General features: G+C 37.7%; 1 protein-coding gene across 1 annotated transcript; it reads left to right on the top strand.

The window, feature by feature from the left end:
* Positions 1–214: 214 nt before the first annotated feature.
* ERMARD (ER membrane associated RNA degradation) lies at positions 215–17,823 on the top strand. Its single transcript, XM_086461030.1, has 17 exons — positions 215–383; positions 1,518–1,657; positions 2,184–2,285; positions 4,037–4,126; positions 5,057–5,154; positions 5,739–5,875; positions 8,510–8,624; positions 9,182–9,284; positions 9,721–9,750; positions 10,272–10,340; positions 11,187–11,357; positions 12,631–12,714; positions 13,528–13,607; positions 14,407–14,535; positions 16,007–16,216; positions 17,158–17,271; positions 17,664–17,823. The coding sequence occupies exons 1-17, from the start codon at positions 215–217 to the stop codon at positions 17,821–17,823; spliced, it is 2,001 nt and encodes a 666-aa protein (XP_086317156.1).
* Positions 17,824–18,056: the final 233 nt, after the last annotated feature.

The raw sequence follows: 18,056 nt of genomic DNA, 5'->3' as shown, positions 1-18,056 counted from the left end.
GAGCAATTCTTCCCCTCCGTTTTCCACAAGGTGATTCTGCTCGGAGTTCCTTTCATCAAATGTATAGATGGAAGTTGCATTGCAAACCTTAACACCTTGTTTAGAGAGGCCGTATTAGTATCTGTGTATCTGTACTTATGGGTATGCTGTAATAATAGTTTTCTTTGTTCTCATGTACTTTCTTAATGCAACGACTTTTGTGTGTGTGTTCTAGATGGCATTGTCAGACTCGGTCACTACTTGTCTTTCTCCACCTGTGCATTATGTGATATGCAAACTTGGATTTGAGAAGACAGACACCTATGATATTAATGATATTTTATCTGAAAATGGTGAAGTGTGTTGGCAAGCTGTTACAGAGCACGTGTGTTACCTTGAGTCAGGTTAGTGTTTACTTGCTGTAGCAGTGATACATTTAAGACTGATGCGGGATCTCGGTACAGTTAGCAACCCTCGCTTATTGTAACATTTTGTTACTGTACAGCATTAGCTTTGCTGCAGATTAGAGTACATACAGTTAATATCTACAAGGAGCTTTAAATTTTTCATCCACGTTTGGTATTTGGTTATTGCTGGCTCCTAAGATTCATGTAATCTGTGCTACATAAGTAGCTTCTCCTTTGCTTCCTCGTTCATCTTCGTTCCCAGCTTCATGGGCTTGTACACAAGGGGTCCGGTTCTGCTTCTCTACTTCATAATTACTTTCTGTTGTGTTCTTTATATCCCTTTTGCAGTAAATTTAAAACACTCTGGGGCCATCAGTATACCTACTGTTGCTTCTATTTGTTTGGTAGGGTTTTTTTCACCAGCTTTAGCTTATACAGAAATACTGTTTGGTTTCCCTTCGCAGAACAGTTTATAATTGTGTTTTAACCAAAACAAAGTATTCATGCCCTGCTGAACTCGTTGAATTTTAATTTGCCGTGTTGCATCATGTAAGCTCTGTTACTAATTTACAGCGATGGTAAAAATGGTACATGTTTCTGCCTCAAGCAATATCTTTCAGTAAATCAGAAGAATTTATTTTCATGTAAAAGTGTCCCACCAAAGAGGAGCAGCGATACCACTCTGTAAGGTACCACATTCATCTTAAAGGGTGTAAGTGGTGCAACTTGACTGATCCTTCTGAGCCTGCACTAGCTTCCAGCTTGATTATGTGGAATTTATGTACTTTAGTAGGTTTTTCCCATTTCTACAAAGCAAGAACATAATAATCCTCTTTGCTTCCATATTTTCTTTCGTTAAACTGGGAGAGGTTTTTTGTTTTGTTTTGTTTTTTGATTTGGATAAGGTGCGCGATCTCATCTGGCTTCACGCTGAAGTTTTACTTTTCTATATCTTATCTGTGTGGTCTTTTGGTAAATGGTAGTGCATTAGCTGTGCTGAAATAGTCTGGATAATATTCTCTGTGCTAAATATGCACATAAGCTGCAGCAGGTTTTACTCCTTGTGTGTTTTAAACTGTTGGACCTTTGGGAAGTTTGGTGCTCTAATCATCTTCTGTTTTTCAATTTAAGATCAAAGTGTGGATTATGTCAAAAGCATACGATCATTAGGACCGGTATGTGAATCTGTTAATTTGCACTTCAAATCTCTGACGAAGGAGCGGTTTGTAATTCAGTATGCATTATGGTTCCACTGGACAAACTGCACAGAGGTATGGAAATGTCTGTTGACAATTTGTGTTTTGGCACATGAACCCTTTTGTGGAAGTTTAATGTGAGAACCCACAAGAGAGATCAATGAACCAAAATGCTTAGAATTTGTAACTAATTGTCCTGCTCTGATACGTGGTTGCTTCTAATTTTCCTGACTTTGTGCTTAGATTTTATATAAATTAACTCAAAGAGAACATGAGATGCTTTGGGCCTATTCTAACCTAAGATGGTAGGATTTTGTTTTTCTAATAATCTGTGCTTAATATCAAGTTGTTCTGTGTAAAGATATTGTTGATAATTTTTATAGATGTAAGGCACTAGATGTATTGCAACTAAAAATACAAGAGGTGCTCTAGGGCAGTTTCTTTCCAGACATCTATGTTTTTGTCTCCTTGGCATGGTTTTCTTTCTGTATTTGCATAGTGACTACCACAGAGGAATATTTAGGTTTCTCTGTGCTTTTGACAATTTGATTTTTCCTTCTGAATGTTTAACACAACGTTCTTCCTCTCCCCCACCATACAGTTATTTCTTGAAGTATTTGATGTTCTGCAATATACACAAACTACGGAAGTTGCTCTTGGCTTAATGAAACTAACATCATGCTTGGAGCGAGCCTTGGGTGATGTAAGTGCCAGCATGAGGAGTCTATTGCAGGTTTGGTTTTATAAGATGGGAATGAGCTCTTGGATTTAATTGCATGTTGAAAAAGTGAGATTACCCCATACTGTAGTAGTATGCTAATAGCCCAGCTGCATTTTGAGTTGGACAGACATTCTTTTCTGGCTCCAGTTGTGCTAATGGAAACATCTTCTGGGGCCCCTTCACCTGTGCTGGTAGAGTTGCTTGTGTGAGTGCTGTTACTAACCAATTTCACTTAAAAAGAGTGAGGTTTGCTTAATCAGTGTACATATAGTAGGTCTTTGTTACTCTGCTTTATTTAACTGAAACAGGGAGCACCATACCTTCCGCAGAAGATCTGATGATGTAGTAACTTCTGTGAGGACAGGCAGGAGCATGCAGCGGGAAATGGACTGCTAGATAACTTCTTTCCTCAGAGCTCTGTTCACAGTGTACATCTAAATGCTTCAGCACAAGTCTCGTGCTGCAAAAACATCTAGAAATCAGCTAACAACTTAAATTCTTGAACTGGCTGATAAGCTGGATAGATCTGGGATCCGTCTTGTAGTCCTGAACATTTGTCTTGTTAACACATTCCCTCTTTCGTTTACCCTGTAGTAGTTAGTAGAGGTATGTGCTCTTGTTAAGTTTAAAGAGTCATACTGCAGGAGTGCCATGACCAGCATGGGCAAGGAGTGCATGTGTGATGTGATTTAGACTTCGGAATCCTGACTGGTATTAAGAAACTTGTATTGTGAAATCTTTTTGATGGAACATGAATTAGGCTGTGGCTCAGCATTTGGTGATAGCACTGCTTAAGTTTGTTCAGTCTGTTCACAGCCATCTGCCTCGTTTGCTGGCGTTCTGTATGTTCTGTGAGTGCAAATATTTGAAGGCCTGGTAGCAAGCTAGATAGCCGAACTGGTCCAGGTGCCTTTCCGCCTTTTTCAGCTAGATCAGTTCCTTGATCTGCTTCGCTGCATGACCACACAAACAGATGCCACCACTGCTTATGGGCATGCAGGTTAGGGAGAAGGGAGCAACAGCTATTTTAAGAGGCTTTTCTGCTGGGGTGTGTTGCCCACAGATAAGATAAAATAGGTGGTTGTTAAATGTCTATGAGGAGCTCTGGAGAAGGAAATACCAGAGAAAGAACAAGGGGTTAATTCACACGTAGACAAACAAATTAACCAAGTATGGGGGGTGGTAAATGTTGAAGTAATGAGAAATTACCAAAGATTGGAAAAAATGGTGGGGGAGAATACAAAGAATGGGAGGCTTCATAGCAGATGAGACTAGAGATGCTGAGATTGCCCACTTAGGATAAAATCTAGTTTAAGGAACAGCCAGAGTCAAAAGACAAACCACAAGTCTCCTTCCTATAACAATGACAGACCCTATAGATTTCTAGGGTAAGAATGAAGTATGGTGTCCTGGGTGGAGTTTATTCCCTTAATTACATGTTCTTATTGTGCTTCACTTTTTTTTTTTTTTTTTCCTTGAAGAGCAGTATCTGTAGAGACACTCTGAAAAGCCTAACTATGGGAACATTGAGTAGGATATCCACTCTTCCCTTGATATATTCTGTAAATTTTAATTTTTCATGAAATTACAGAATTTAAAGCCTTTTTAAGGATTTGGTGTGGTTTGTTTGCTTAGTGTTTTTACAATAGTGAAAATGGTTACTGAGTGAAACAGTCAAGTTTGTATGTTTGAAATACAAAATATACTGTTACCTGCTTCACTTTTTTTAATAGGTATATTTACTGATTGGTAAAGATTGCCCTTTCCTTCTAAGAGACTTGCTTGCTTCTGAGGAGCTTGCAGTTGTCTTTGGACAAGCTGTAGTAAGTGCATAGTTTTGAAATAAATAATAAATACTAAGCTAGTTTTCTTCTTGCCAAATGGCAGGTTTCTAAGCAGAGCCTTTGCTTGCACTGAAGAAGAGTTTGCAGATTCTGTAATATATTGGAAAAAATTTCACTTTATACATGTTACAGTCTGGGGGATATATGGCAAAAATCATAGAATCACAGAATGGTTTGGGTTGGAAGGAACCTTAAAGATCACCCCGTTCCAACCCCTCTGCCATGGGCAGGGACACCTTCCACCAGACCAGGTTGCTCAAAGCCCCATCCAACCTGGCCTTGAACACTGACAGGGAGGGGGCAACCACAGCTTCTTTAGGCAACCTGTTCCAGTCTCACCACCCTCACAGTGAAGAATTTCTTCCTAATATCTAACCTAAATCTCCCTTCTTTCAGTTTGAAACCGTTACCCCTCATCCTATCACTACCCTCCCTGATCAAGAGTCCCTCCCCACCTTTCCTGCAGCCCCCCTTTAATTACTGGAAGGCTGCTGTAAGGTTTTTCTGGAGCCTTCTCTTCTCCAGGCTGAACAACCCCAGCTCTCCCAGGGAGGTGGTGCAGTCATCATCCCTGGAGGTGTTCAAAAGACGTGTAGATGTGGTGCTTAGGGACATGGTTTAGTGGTGGGCTTGGTAGTGATGGGTAATGTTTGGACTTGATGATCTTAAAGGTGTTTTCCGACCAAAATACTTCTATGATTCAATGTACGAGTAAGCTGAAAGATTTCCTTTCAGCAAATACTGGCAATTGCAAATAATGAAGTGCTGGTACTCTGACAAGCTGTGGCCAGTCATCTTGACAGTAGACATGTAGTTTCTCAATAACTTCTGAAATTTTCTGTCAGGGAAACATACAAGGTAATAAATAATAGATTTCTTCATGCAATAATCATTTTCTTTATTAATTAGATGAATGTACTGAGGGTATTCATTGGATCTCCGTATGGTCTGAATCTTCGTAATGTTTTGTGGCATGGATTTGCATCACCACAAGAGATTCCTGCAAAGTAAGTTACCAGAAAGAATCTCATTTTCTTACCAGTCAGACTTGAGAGTGCTTTAAAAGCTGTTAGTAAAACTTGCCACTTTACACAAAAAAAGCATCCAAATGCCTGTCAGTATCCTGACAGTTTTCCCCTGCTGCTGCTGCTGCTTCTTTTGGAAGGGACTTTCCGTGGATACTTCAGCCATTATAAAGCCGGTCAGTTTTAGGACTAGTATTTATTTTTTTTTTCACTAGGAGGAAGAGCAAGAAAGCTTAAGGTCTTTTTTTTTTTGAAACCTTGTTCATTGTCTGTCAGGACAGTCAGGAATAACTTAGAACAAAAGGCAGAAGAATGGGGGAGGGAGAAGGAGCAACAGCAGCCAATGGAGAATACAGTGATGCTTTTTTCCTAATTCTGCATTGCTTTTTCATGCTTGTGAATGCGATTAATTAGCAAGCGCCCCTACTCAAAAGAGATGGGAAGTATAGATTTTGGATGTTCTTTGAAAGAGCAAAAAAACCGCTTTGCCCCAACCCACAAATGTTGATTCTTTGCAAAAGATCTAGTTGTATAGCTTTTCTAATATATTATGGTATTCTCCCTAGATATTGTGCTATGCTGCTTTTTTTAACTGCAGGATTGGGTCAGTTGTTACAGATGTATCTTCTGCAAACTAAACGCATTTTAGTGCATCGACCTTATGTGACCTTCATTAGTTTAGAGGAGCTTGATGTATTTCCAGGCAAGTATTTGACCATTAGCAAGTTTTTATTATGTTATATTTGTATTTTTTTATTGTCCAAAAGTGCTGTTGAAAATAATGCATTTTCCACACTTCTAAGATTGAATCTTAATTAAGATACCTGTATGCATTATCATTAGATTAATCTATCATGCTTATAGGACAACTTTTTAATATATAGGCAGTTCCACTGACTATTGAATCAAAAAATACTGCATTCTAAAATAATTATAGCACATTGACACGTGTTCAGTGTAACATTACTACTTCTGAAAGACTTCCAACAGTATGTTCCAGTTTTTTGATGAGAGTGAAAAGAATGTAACAGTCATCTAGTTTACCTTTACAAAATCTAATTCTTTCCAGAGTCAGTGAGTTCCATCTTCAAGGGTCCCGGCAGGAATGCCCTGCATCTTACAGGGAAGGTAGTGTTGAAACAGAGTAAAGGATGGTGACACATCTTCAGTACACTGGTGCTTTTCTCAGGGAAGGACCTGAAGTGTAAGATTAAAATCTCCTCGTCTCCCTGGCGTATTCCTACTTATTTGGTTTTTTGTTGTATTCCTACTGTCTTTAAAGCCACAACAACAGCATATGGGGAATCTTGGCATCAATGGTCAGTTGTGCTAAATAATCAGCATAAACAGATTCTCGTAGAAGCTATGCTAAGGCACATGGAGGACAGGGAGGTGATTCAAGACAGTCAGCATGGCTTTACTCGGAGCACATCCTGCCTGACCAACTTAGACCAACTTTTCACAATGGAGTGACTGCATCAGTGGACAAGGGAAGAGCTACGGATGTCATCTATCTGGGCTTCTGCAAGGCGTTTGACATGGTCCCCCACCACATCCTTCTTTCTAAGTTAAAGAGATATGGATTTGATGAGTAGACTGGATAAGGAATTGACTGGATGGTTGCATCCAGAGAGTAGTGGTCAATGGCTCGATGTCCAAATGGAAAATGGTGACAAGTGGTGTCCCTCAGGGGTCCGTACTGGGACCAGTGGTGTTTAATATCTTCATCAATGATATTGACAGTGACATTGAGTGCAGCCTCAGCAAGTTTGCTGATGGCACCAAGCTGGGTGGTGCAGTCGATATGACAGAGGGACAGGATGCCATCCAGGGGGACCTGGACAGGCTGGAGAGGTGGGCCCAGGTGAACCTCATCAGGTTCAACGAGGCCAAGTGCAGGTTCCTGCACCTGGGCCGGAGCAACTGCTGGTATCAATACAGGCTGGGAGAAGGCAGGCTAGAGAGCAGCCCTGTGGAAAAAGACTTGGGGGTACTGGTGGGTGAGAAGCTGGACATGAGGCACCAACGCGCAATTGCAGCCCAGAACAGGCCAATCGCATCCTGGGCTGCATCAAAAGAAGTGTGGCCAGCAGGTCAAGAGAGATGATTCTGCCCCTCTACTCTGCCCTGAGACCCCACCTGGATTGCTGAGTTCAGCTCTGGAGCCCCCAACACAAGAAGGATGTGGACCTGTTGGAGTGGGTCCAGAGGAGGGCCACGAAAATGATCAGAGGCTAGAGCACCTCTCCTGTGAGGACAGGCTGAGAGGGTTGTGGTTGTTCAGCCTGGAGAAGAGAAGGCTGGGGGGACCGTATAGCGACCTTCCAATACCTGAAAGGGGCCTATAAGAAGGCTGGGGAGGGACTGTTCACAAGGGTTTGTAGCAATAGGGTGAGGGGTAATCGTTTTAAGCTAGAAAAGGGTAGATTTAGGTTGGACATTAGGAAAAAGTTCTTTAGTATGAGAGTGGTGGATCACTGAAACAGGTTGCCCAGAGAGGTAGTGGAAGCCCTATCCCTGGAGACATTCAAGGTCAGGCTTGATGGGGCTCTGAGCAACCTGACCAAGTTAGAGATGTCTGTGCTTATTGTAGGGGGGCTGGACTAGATGGCCTTTAGTGGGCCCTTCCGACCCAATACATTCTATGATTCTAAAATCAGTTTGCCAGGGGAATGTCTGTTCACAGAACTGAGACAGGGCTTTTGGGAACCAAATCAAGCAAGTACACTCTAATTATCACGTAGTATAAATCCCATAGCTGTTGATTTGCTTTGAAAAAACACCTACTACAATCAAGTTGCACTTACCATTTTAAGCTTTCTCTTGGGTAAGATATTTATAGTGTGAATTTCATTATATGGTAGCATTGAAGTATGAAGTGTTAATTAATCATGCTCAATGTCAGCACAGAAAATTGGTAGTCGGAACAATGTGCTCATGTTCAAATGTTCATAATACTGTACTGATTCTTACTAAATTGAAGTGATTAATATATATTACACTTTTTAAAAGTATTTGGAGTAGGTGGAGAACAACTCAACAGAAGCTGTCTCCAGTTGCTGTGTTGTATTTTAGTATCAGTAAAAAGCAGCCACGACTTTTTAACTGTTTCTACTCTGTAATTTTATATTATCACTAAAAAGGCAATCCTACAAACTCAATTTCTGATCTTAAACATGACTACCATTGTACTTGCATAGTTCAAATAAATTTGATCACTTTTAAGTCTCCCTTTAAAAAGGCTGAAATAATCTTGTATTTTCAATGAAATATTGAGAATTAATTAGTAAACCATAGAATGTGTGTAGTTTATCAATGTTGTTTTGCTAACTTGCAGATCTTAATCATGAAACACTTTCCATAGCTGAAGACCTAGTAAAATTGTCCAGTTTTGTATTAAAAACAATGTTACCATTTTGGATGGCTGCTTTAACAGCTTTCAAGCAAAGCAGGTAACAGTCGATTTATTTTTTTTTTTTTATAATTATTTTTTAAATAGAATATAAAAAGAATATATTAAATAGCAGCATTTGTAGATTCCAAAGGTTTTTGCTAAATCTGTTGCATAACAACATATAATTATGCATTGTTGTGGTGGTATCTCAGAAAGTTTGTGGACTTAGTACTTTTGTTTTGTGCCAACGAGGATTGTAAACTATATTTAGAAACTTAAAAAGAACTATTGCAGATGTAGCTAAAAAGGAGAGTTTTACAAAGCAGGTGGAAACAAATCTTCAGATATTAAGATTTTTAGTTTGAAAAGAAAAAAGTACATTGCTTTGTTTTCCTCTCCCATGCTCCAGCTTTTTGTAAGTTATTCTCTTCTCTGAGCTGATTTGAATTCGGTGGTCAGCTTCTGTTTGGCACAGGTAGTCATTTATTTTTTATTTACGAAGTGCATTACAAAGGAATTTTGGTCTGAGAGTGTAACTCTGCAATGGCTCTAACTTTCATTTGGATTGTATTTATAAGGGGGAAAAACTCTGGGTAACTCTGTTATTTTTTTCAGGTTTGCTGACTGTATGATTCTCTTACTTCCTCAGCTGGAAGTTGGACTTAGATTGCTCTTCACTACAACTAATAAATGTCCAAACCGATTGCTAACAGCTGAGGTAAAATTTCTGTCTAAATTCAGTTATGAGTTAGTGGTAACAATATTTGCAAAATAGTTATTATAGCAGTGTAGTGTCTGAACATTTGCAGATTTCATCCTAAAATTTTTCAATCAATTGTGGAAAATTATTTCCAGTAGAGTTTCATGAATGCCTCTTACCTTTTTGTAAAGATGTCTGCCAGTAAAAGAGATCTGAAAAAGTACTTGAAGGTTAGTGTTCAGAAACAGTAGTTTAGGGTGGAAAGTAGATCATGTTACATTTATTTTAAAATATCTGGCACAAAATCCAAGAGTCCGTTTTTTCATTAAGCGTGGGGTTTTTGCTCTCCACGCACCTCTGCTCTCTCATGCAAATGAATAAATATAAGTTTGGTATACATGTCTAGTTAATAATTTTCATTTGAAAATCAAATATTAATTGTCTTTTGTTCTAGTCTTCTGCTCTCTACACCACTTTCGATGAGGTACTTGTGATTTTTTTTTTTGTTCTTATTTTATAATATCTATCAAGGTCAGAATTTAAGCGCATGCATGTTTCCCATTACTAGAGACCAGAAAGCACTTTATTGTGTTGGATAAGACGTTATTTCTAGATTTTTCCAAATAGAAGATGATGGAATTTTAAATTTTAAATTCACAATCCCCAGAAAATATCAAAATAAATACAAATTTTAATGAACAAACTGTAATTTCTTCTGAGTATTTTTATCTTAAAATTCTTCATGTCCCAGAAACAAACATTCTGTCATTTTTCCTAGATTCAGTTATTCAAAATAAATACAAGTAAACGTCACAAGCAGAAATCCTCAATTTACAAAACTCTTGAATTGTCTCAAATTGTCTGTCAGTAATAATTAGGCACCTTGATTCTTGAATGGCAGAAGTAATTGCTTAAAATTAGGGAAACTGATTACTTTAGTTGGTGTTTTTTCTTTGATTGTTTGGCTTTCAATGGTATGTTTCTATTCAAATAACTTTTTTCTAGATGCTGGCAAAGCGTTTAGATAATGAGGAAGTCAACCAGCTTCCTGCAGTTCTTGAGGAACCTGCCATGGCAAGTGTTTTGAAAGTTTTGTCATTCAGTTTTGGCTTTGTTATTTTTTTTCTTGTTGTTGTTTTCTTTTGTTTGTTTTTAAATTTAGTAATATATTCATGTTCATGCCTTATACTCTTTTATTTCACATAGCTCATCTCCAGCAGCTTAGAACCAGAAGCTGGTTACCCTTTTCATTGTGAAGGATACGAAGTAGTACATGACAAGATATAGTGGGCCAGGTTATAAGACTGTCTTTCTTTCTGAAACATAGAAGTCTCAGGTATTTTTCTTTAGACTTCTGAAGATCAGCTGAACAGAGCAGAAAAAACCCTGATGCCTCATACAGGGAAAGTTAAAATTCAATTCTGATTGCTTCTGGGACACATCTTATACTACCTGGGCAGATGGCACAAAACTGTAGCTGCAAACCTACCAGAGCACACCCTGCATCTTGCCACCCGAACAGACAGTGAACATGAAGACTAGCAGTGTTGAGTTTAGAGGCCTTTTGAGACTGTAGGAGACACCTGAGTTTATCGTCGTATTGCCAGAGGCAGTAGGACTGTGGAGGTCTTGGGGCACAAAGCTGAAGGAAATCTGTTGTTACCTCTCACGAAATAGCATTATGTTAGTTTTGAACTTCCTCAGAAGCTACCCAAATGGACGAGTTGCACTTCTTTTTTTCTTCTTTTTTTTATTTTTTCCCCACAAGTGTAAGTTGCATTGCTTTTCAGACCAACTAAATGCCCCTTTCCTATAGAAATGATCGCATACTTACCTTTCAAAGGTATTCTATACGCTGAATATATTCTATTGTATATGAATACACATAGAATTCTATACACTTGGTGTGTGTTTCCACAGGAATTTCTTTGGGATTTCTTGAGCCACCAGGAGGGTCCACGTATAAGAGATCGTTTAAGCCATGGAGAGATCGATCTAGAAGCGTTTCCTAGAGAAGTAGCTAATCAGTTAGTTGCATTTGCAATTACCCTTCTCTGCAGGTTCTCAGATGAGGACATGTGTGCTTTTAAGGTAGGGATCAATATTATGCTCTCATATTTTTTTCAGTTGTTTTGGATGTCAAATCTGATTTTAGAGAGCCTTATGACTGAATCTTTCTTGACAGCAGCTTCTTGTGGAAATGAAATATTCCTCCAAGTAAAAAATTGTGAAAGTATGTGAGTTTTTTCTAGTTTTGTAATGAAATAAGTACAGAAAGTTTTCCAAAAGATTACCCTTTCTTATGTACCTTGATTTGTTTGCTTAACCACTCCTCATTCACATGGTTGATCCATAATTTACAATGATTCCACTTAATTTTATTTGTCAATTTGTATCAGTACCTAGCCTGTTTATCTGCTGAATTAGCCAAAAGGTGTGTAGAACTGCGGGAGCTGAAAGAGGCCACTGACACAATCAATGTGATCTAACAAGTGAACCTTTATTTCCGTGTTTCCAGCGTAATTTATAACCCTTGTCCACGCCCGGTAAACGCTGATAAGCTACATCGCAAACAACAACCCATAGTCCAACATGATTGGCCACACTGCGAGTCACATTCACGTACTTTCATACACGTCCACACCCATCTTCTTCAAGAAATTAAAACTGCGTCATTAATGGCGTCTGTATCTTGTCCTGCACCTGAAGTTGTTTACGCTCTCTGTAGTTCCAATGTCTCCCAGCCCAAGTTCTCTGGAAAGGCTGGATTGTTCACGTGTCCCATAGCTCGTAGATATCCTTCCACATAGAACAGCTGTAGCTCAGCCACTGAGGTGTGTAGTATCTCAGATTTTCTTTCTCTGAGACACTATAAATAATGGTGTCTCACTAAGGGAGGTGTGATTTGTATTCGCCCTCTATACCGTGAATTTGTGAACACACTTTGTCTAGCAATACATGTTTCTCAAAAGTAGCAATTATTATATTTGCTCCCCCCCAATTTCCTCTTAATATTTGTGATTACTTCTTTCAATATCATACAGCAACCTGTGAGGTAGATCTTCCGTTTATTAGTTGCAGCTCTTTTTAGTTTCTAAGATATATTGCATGCTGCTACATTGAGACAATACTTGGTTGCTTTTCCATCAGCTGCTGCTAGGTTTCATAGCTAAAATGTGTCAAAGAAATTAAGCTTTAAACACTCACTGTGCTGATGACTGCTTTCAGCCCTCAGACATTCACAAGTCTTTATTGACTTAGTACGATAGGTGGCTTGCATAAAATTAGGTATAAGTCTAGGTCTGCACATGATTAGGACAGTTTGAAGAAACTGTGATGTATTGTCTATGATTTTGTAAATCAGGAACACGTGGTCATAAAACCACTGATGAACTGTGCAAGTTGCTACCGTTCTCGATTTCATCCGATTTCCCGACTCAAGAAACAGGTAAGTACTTCTAATTTTGAAAGCATTTCAGTCCTTAAAATTGTTAGTCCTTAAAACTGGTCTAATTGTTGTCTTCATGCTTTGATTGTCCTAAAAAGTTAAAATCTTACTTGTTTTTTAATGAGCTTTTTACTTTTGACTTTTAGAATTTACAGGAGTTTACAGATGCTAAAATGAGATGTCATCAAGCACACTCCTGTTGATGTAGTTGGTGCTGTGTTTGTGCTCTAGATCACTGAATAGCTTTATTCTTACTGGAATGTTTGCTGTTCTGTAGTTTACGTAATCTTGTGCTTTCTTAGATCAGGAACACTTGGTTTGGTCATATCTCTAGGAATCTTGGATTAGGCTATAACTAAGGTTTTTATTGTATGAAAGCTAGCTGATTAAGATTCTGTCATAGCAAAATCTTCTTTTGAGTGTTGTGGTAGTTCTCTGCTCATCAGTTTATGAATTATTGAACTGTTTAAAGGTGTTCCTCTATTGATTTGAGATTGTGGTAGACATACTTGGTGTTTTTCATTTTTGACGCCATTCAAACCTTATGTTTCAAAAGTCATGTTAGTTAATTTTTTATATTAAAAAAATGGAATAAAGAATAGTATATTAGTTTATTCAGATGATGTTTTAACATGAAAGTGTACATGAAGACTTTTTGCCCTAACATGAACCTTAACAATTGATGTTGGTTTACACGATTATGACTGAACAAGTGACTTACTATCTGTTGCAGTTTTTTCTAAAACTAAAATATGTTGTCCTGTCTGTCAAAAGCTGCACTTTACATAACATTTGTTATTATACATTTCTGAGGTGATGGTATGTATGAAGAGCATTCACTTATGGCCTGAATTGCCAACAGTGCCTGAGGAACATGTTCAAATGATTAAAGGGTATGTATACACTATTAAAAAAAGTTATCAAAATAGTTATGAAGAATGGGAATAGAGATGGTGAAATGTCTCTTCAAATACTTTACTAGGAAGATGATAGACACTAGAGGGGTTGTGAGAAGACCCCTTTGTTCTTTTTAGCTTAATCTGTGCTATACACATCAGTACAGATACTATAAAAACTGTGAAGAGTGTGCTAACTTGAAGGGAATGAGAAGACATCTGAAACATATAGTTAGTGACTCCTATTTCTGAAGAGATGCTGAAGGGGCTGTTAGAAAGTTAAACTAGAGCTTGAGTCCATCACAATAATAATAATAAAAAGATGGCTCACGAGATGTAAAACAAAATAATTGCTTATTCTGAAAGGGGCTTGGTAACCAAATCAGTGGAAGAATTTTTACTTAGAAAAAGAATGTAACATTCTTTTGTAATTTGAAAAGGAGGAAGTCATTAATAGTATCACTGGAGGTAATTTTACTTCTTTAGAGCTGAGAGGTGAAAATTCAACACATCTAGCACATACTCAATATGCTGCAGGATTTTGATACGGAGGGTTTTGAATAGAGATTTGAGGGGTTCAGAAGACTGTTGAAAGTGAGAAAAGGTTGGATTTAGCTGGAGGAAGAAAATCATGCTTATAAGGTGGAGGGAAAAGAACCGTAATATCAGAGAGTGAGAGTGGACATTGAATACACTGCTATCCAAAAAATCTGCATTTTAATCTATGCCATTTGAGAAATAGTAAGTGCTACATAGTTTTATCATGTCAAATCTTATTTTTTGTTTTGTTTTTAAGGTTGGAAGGAAATGCTGAAGCTAGTACTTTAATTTTGATGATATCTGAAATTATATCTCAGTTGCAGCAATATATGCCCCAGAATTGCTATAGTTCAGATGATCCAATCAACAGTGTCCTAACAGAGAGGTGAGTTTGATGTCCTCCCTGTTCCCGCTGTTGGCTTCTACATGCAGCAGAACACAAGAACTCTCAAACCTAAGTTATTCGTTTCCCTGGTTTTAGAATGATATTTGAGATATTGCATGCAGTTTTCTAATGTTGCTGCTGATTGAATCTAAAAATCTTAAGAATGCAGCTGAACATCTTCTTCAAAATGAAGATGAGACATCGTAGATTTGGAACATTATTACAGTAGAGATTTTACTTGGAAATTAGCATGAAGAAAATAACCATTTTTCTTTCAGACTGGGGAAGCAAAATTTTTAAACATTTATGCACTGACTAGATTAAGTTGTTTTGAATCTGTTTTGTGGGCTAAAACTGCATCAGGAATTCATTTTGATGTGCTTGGTGTCACAGGTGTGCATGGCACTTAAAATAGTAACATGCCGCTACATAATTCTGTTCTTACACGCTTTAGTGTCAAGATTTGAAATAGAAGATATCTTGTTATACTTGTCAGGCTTGGAGGTATGTTATTTCCAATTACATCTGACTTGGAATAATGGTCAAAACAATTTGACTTCTAACTGGTGCTTTCTTAAGAGTCCCATGACTGAATGACTATGTTGGAACAACACTCTCCTAATCAGACCCATTAAGTGTGGGCAGGGTAGAGCAAAGAGGATTTTTACCTGTTGCTCTACTTATGTAGCATGTGTGCCTTCTGTTTCCTACCAATCTGCACTTTTCTCTTTTATGAAAAAGAAGGCTAATTGCTAAAGTGTTAAAACAATTTTTAGAATTTTCTGCCTTTATCACTTTTAGTCATTAACATTTTTCTGTCTCAGAGATAATTTGAGCATGAAGGAGATTAAGAAACATTTCTGTAAGAACAGGGTGTAGTGATGTGTGACACATTAGGTTAGCAGGTTAGAATATGACAGCAGAAAGATATTTGGATGCTTTAACGAAGCGTAATCTGGTATGGTATTGATTAAAACAATGGCCTCACCACCTGCATTTTACAAAATGTTAAGTCTGCTGCTTGTTCTGCCCAGCAGAAAGACCACACACTAATGGGAGTACTAATTAATACCATTTTTTTTTGAGCGAGTTTTATTATGGTGGATGTTAATTCATTGTGAATTGAACGATGGTGGGAGGCTTCAACCACAGCCCTGCTGTGATTTGATGTGTTCAGTATACCGTTTCAGCCAGGCAGTTTTGTTTATTGTGGTTGTATTTCTTTGGTCTGAAATGGGAAACATATTCATCACCAGCAGTTTTGTGTGTATATTCAGTGAAGTGATAGAGAACAGTCACTGGCCCTGCTACATAGGTCCTTGCTCTTTTTCAGTCGTGAGGTAAGAGTAATCTGTTTCTAGGTTTTCTGAGTTAAAACATCAAAAATCAAACCACACCGAATATGAGATGTATCTCATGTTAAATCCAGCTAACATAAGATTGAAATTAACAATTCCTTCCTGTTTTTGAGGCTGTTGATTGAACTTTGTGATATGCGTATTTGCACACTTTATTCTCCGCGACCTGTTCTGGAACTATTGGTGGTACTCCGTAAAATAAGCACGCAGTGCCATCAAGTGTCTGAACAAGTTATTGCCAGCACTGAGTTGAGATACGAACAGTGGATGAACAAGACTCTACGTTCTCGCCAGAGGCATAACTATCTACGAATGTTGAACAGGTTGGCTGGTGGATTTTCTTTACTTTGTGATTAGGTTTATGAGAGAGTGGCTGCATGCTGCTGTTGCTAGCTTTCAGTGGTTTGTCTTAGAAGTTTAAAGGCAACAGTGTTTATGTGTTCTTGTTAACTATTTCAGAGTTAAGTGCCAACCCAGATTTCTATTATGTAGTAATATTGAAATAACAAGAAAATCTCAAATTGGAGAATAATTTAATGGGTATTTTTAGCATTGCTAGATAACTTCACTGTAAATTATAGGCTTTCAAATAAAAGTGTCATTTAAATGTTAGATTGTGGTTTTTAGTTGCTAGCTTTTCCTATTTAAGCATATAAATGCCATTTAAGTTTTATCTGAATGCAGTAAGTTAAACTGATTTGAAGACTCTGCCTACTTTAATTCTGCCACTTTTTATCATTATACCTGGGTCAGCATCTTTAAAAATAGAAGAGAGATTGTTTAGCATTCCATTAATTTTGTTCTGATTCAGAAGTGTTCTCTAGGGATTTATGAATCTACTTAAAAAACTGGGAAAACTGTAAATATTGTATTCTTGGCCAGGTTATGTTCCTAAAAATGTTAACCATGTTATTTAAGAAACATAGTTTAAACTGACAACGATACGTATCTGCAATTCAGTTGAACTCCACTTTGTTATCTGTGGAGTAATGGGTGATGGTGAAGTTTCTAACTGTATGTGGTTTTTGGTTTTTTTTTTCCCCTCCTCTTCTTGAGGTTTCATAATTTCTACTCTTCATTCATAGTTTTGATATTTGCTCTGCCCTTTGCCGAAGGACACTTCATAGTCTTCTGCCGTGCCACTATGCAATCTCCAGCTGTTTAGGATGGATGCAGAAGTCTGAAGAATTTTTTATATTGATGATTTCTCTTTGATTTGGTTTTAGTTTGTTTCATTATTTAAAATATTTTTGCTTCTTTCTAGCATTAAATTGTTGTCTCCGGTGTTGCGGCTCATCTTAGTGTTGATTACTCTGGAACTAGTCAACGTTCATTTGGTTTGTAAGAAGAACCCTTTTGATTATCAGCAGTATCTAAAGTGAGTATATAAGATTTACTTTATGAAAACAGGAAGTTGTACACATTCCTTTTTGATCTGTAATGTAAATCCTGTAGAGACCGTAGGCGTGGTGAAACATTTGGCTGAGAAAGGAAAGGAAACCATTTGGGAAAAATTCTATCACACATTTTGTTACTGCATTCTTTCTATGGCAGCGTTTAATTGCAGTTCTGAAAATCATAATTTCTTCCTGTGAGAATGAGGGAGTGGTTCTCTTCCAGAAGTAGAAGAAATCTTAATGTATTGATCATCCTGAGGGAAATTTGGAGATATTAGCAGCTTTAAATCAGACACAGAGATTTCTTTGTTGTTACTGTTTTTCTTTTTAAATCCTTTAATGATTTTTTCTTCTTTGATTTTATTTCTTGTAGGTTTTTGAAGTCAATCTTGCAGTATACTGAGAACTTGGTGACATACACAAGCCCTGAGAAAAACAAGTGGGATGAAACCATGGAGCTTACGAACAAGGCTTTGATAAAAATAAGGAAAATCAGTGACAGAAAGCTGATGTTAATGCAGCTAGCTACATAAATTAAATGGGGTTAAGATTGTTTGGACTCTTGTATCCTAAGAGTTCTGGAGTCCTCAAGTTTGACAAGTCTAATTCAAAGGCAAACTTCATCAGTCATTGTCAAATTTTGGATGCAAAATTTAGTCTTTTTATTAGATGGTGGCTGTTGAGACTGAAGTTAAATGTTCAAGCTTCCAATGAATGGACTGTTTGCCAAATCCAGTGAAAAAGCTTCAGTGAGCTAAATCAGGAT

The sequence above is a fragment of the Leptosomus discolor genome, chromosome 2 (genome assembly GCF_034619465.1).
Source record: "Leptosomus discolor isolate bLepDis1 chromosome 2, bLepDis1.hap2, whole genome shotgun sequence".
Classification (NCBI taxonomy): Eukaryota; Metazoa; Chordata; class Aves; order Leptosomiformes; family Leptosomidae; genus Leptosomus; species Leptosomus discolor.
This window is presented reverse-complemented; position numbering and strand designations above follow the sequence as displayed.

What these genes read in the sequence shown, in the direction of transcription:
- ERMARD (XM_086461030.1), top strand. Translation starts at nt 215, where the DNA reads ATGGCATTGTCAGACTCGGTCACTACTTGTCTTTCTCCACCTGTGCAT. An exon ending in AGGACATGTGTGCTTTTAAG is followed by an intron (nt 11,358 to 12,630) that starts GTAGGGATCAAT and finishes TTTGTAAATCAG; the next exon opens with GAACACGTGGTCATAAAACC. An exon ending in AACAGTGTCCTAACAGAGAG is followed by an intron (nt 14,536 to 16,006) that starts GTGAGTTTGATG and finishes CCTGTTTTTGAG; the next exon opens with GCTGTTGATTGAACTTTGTG.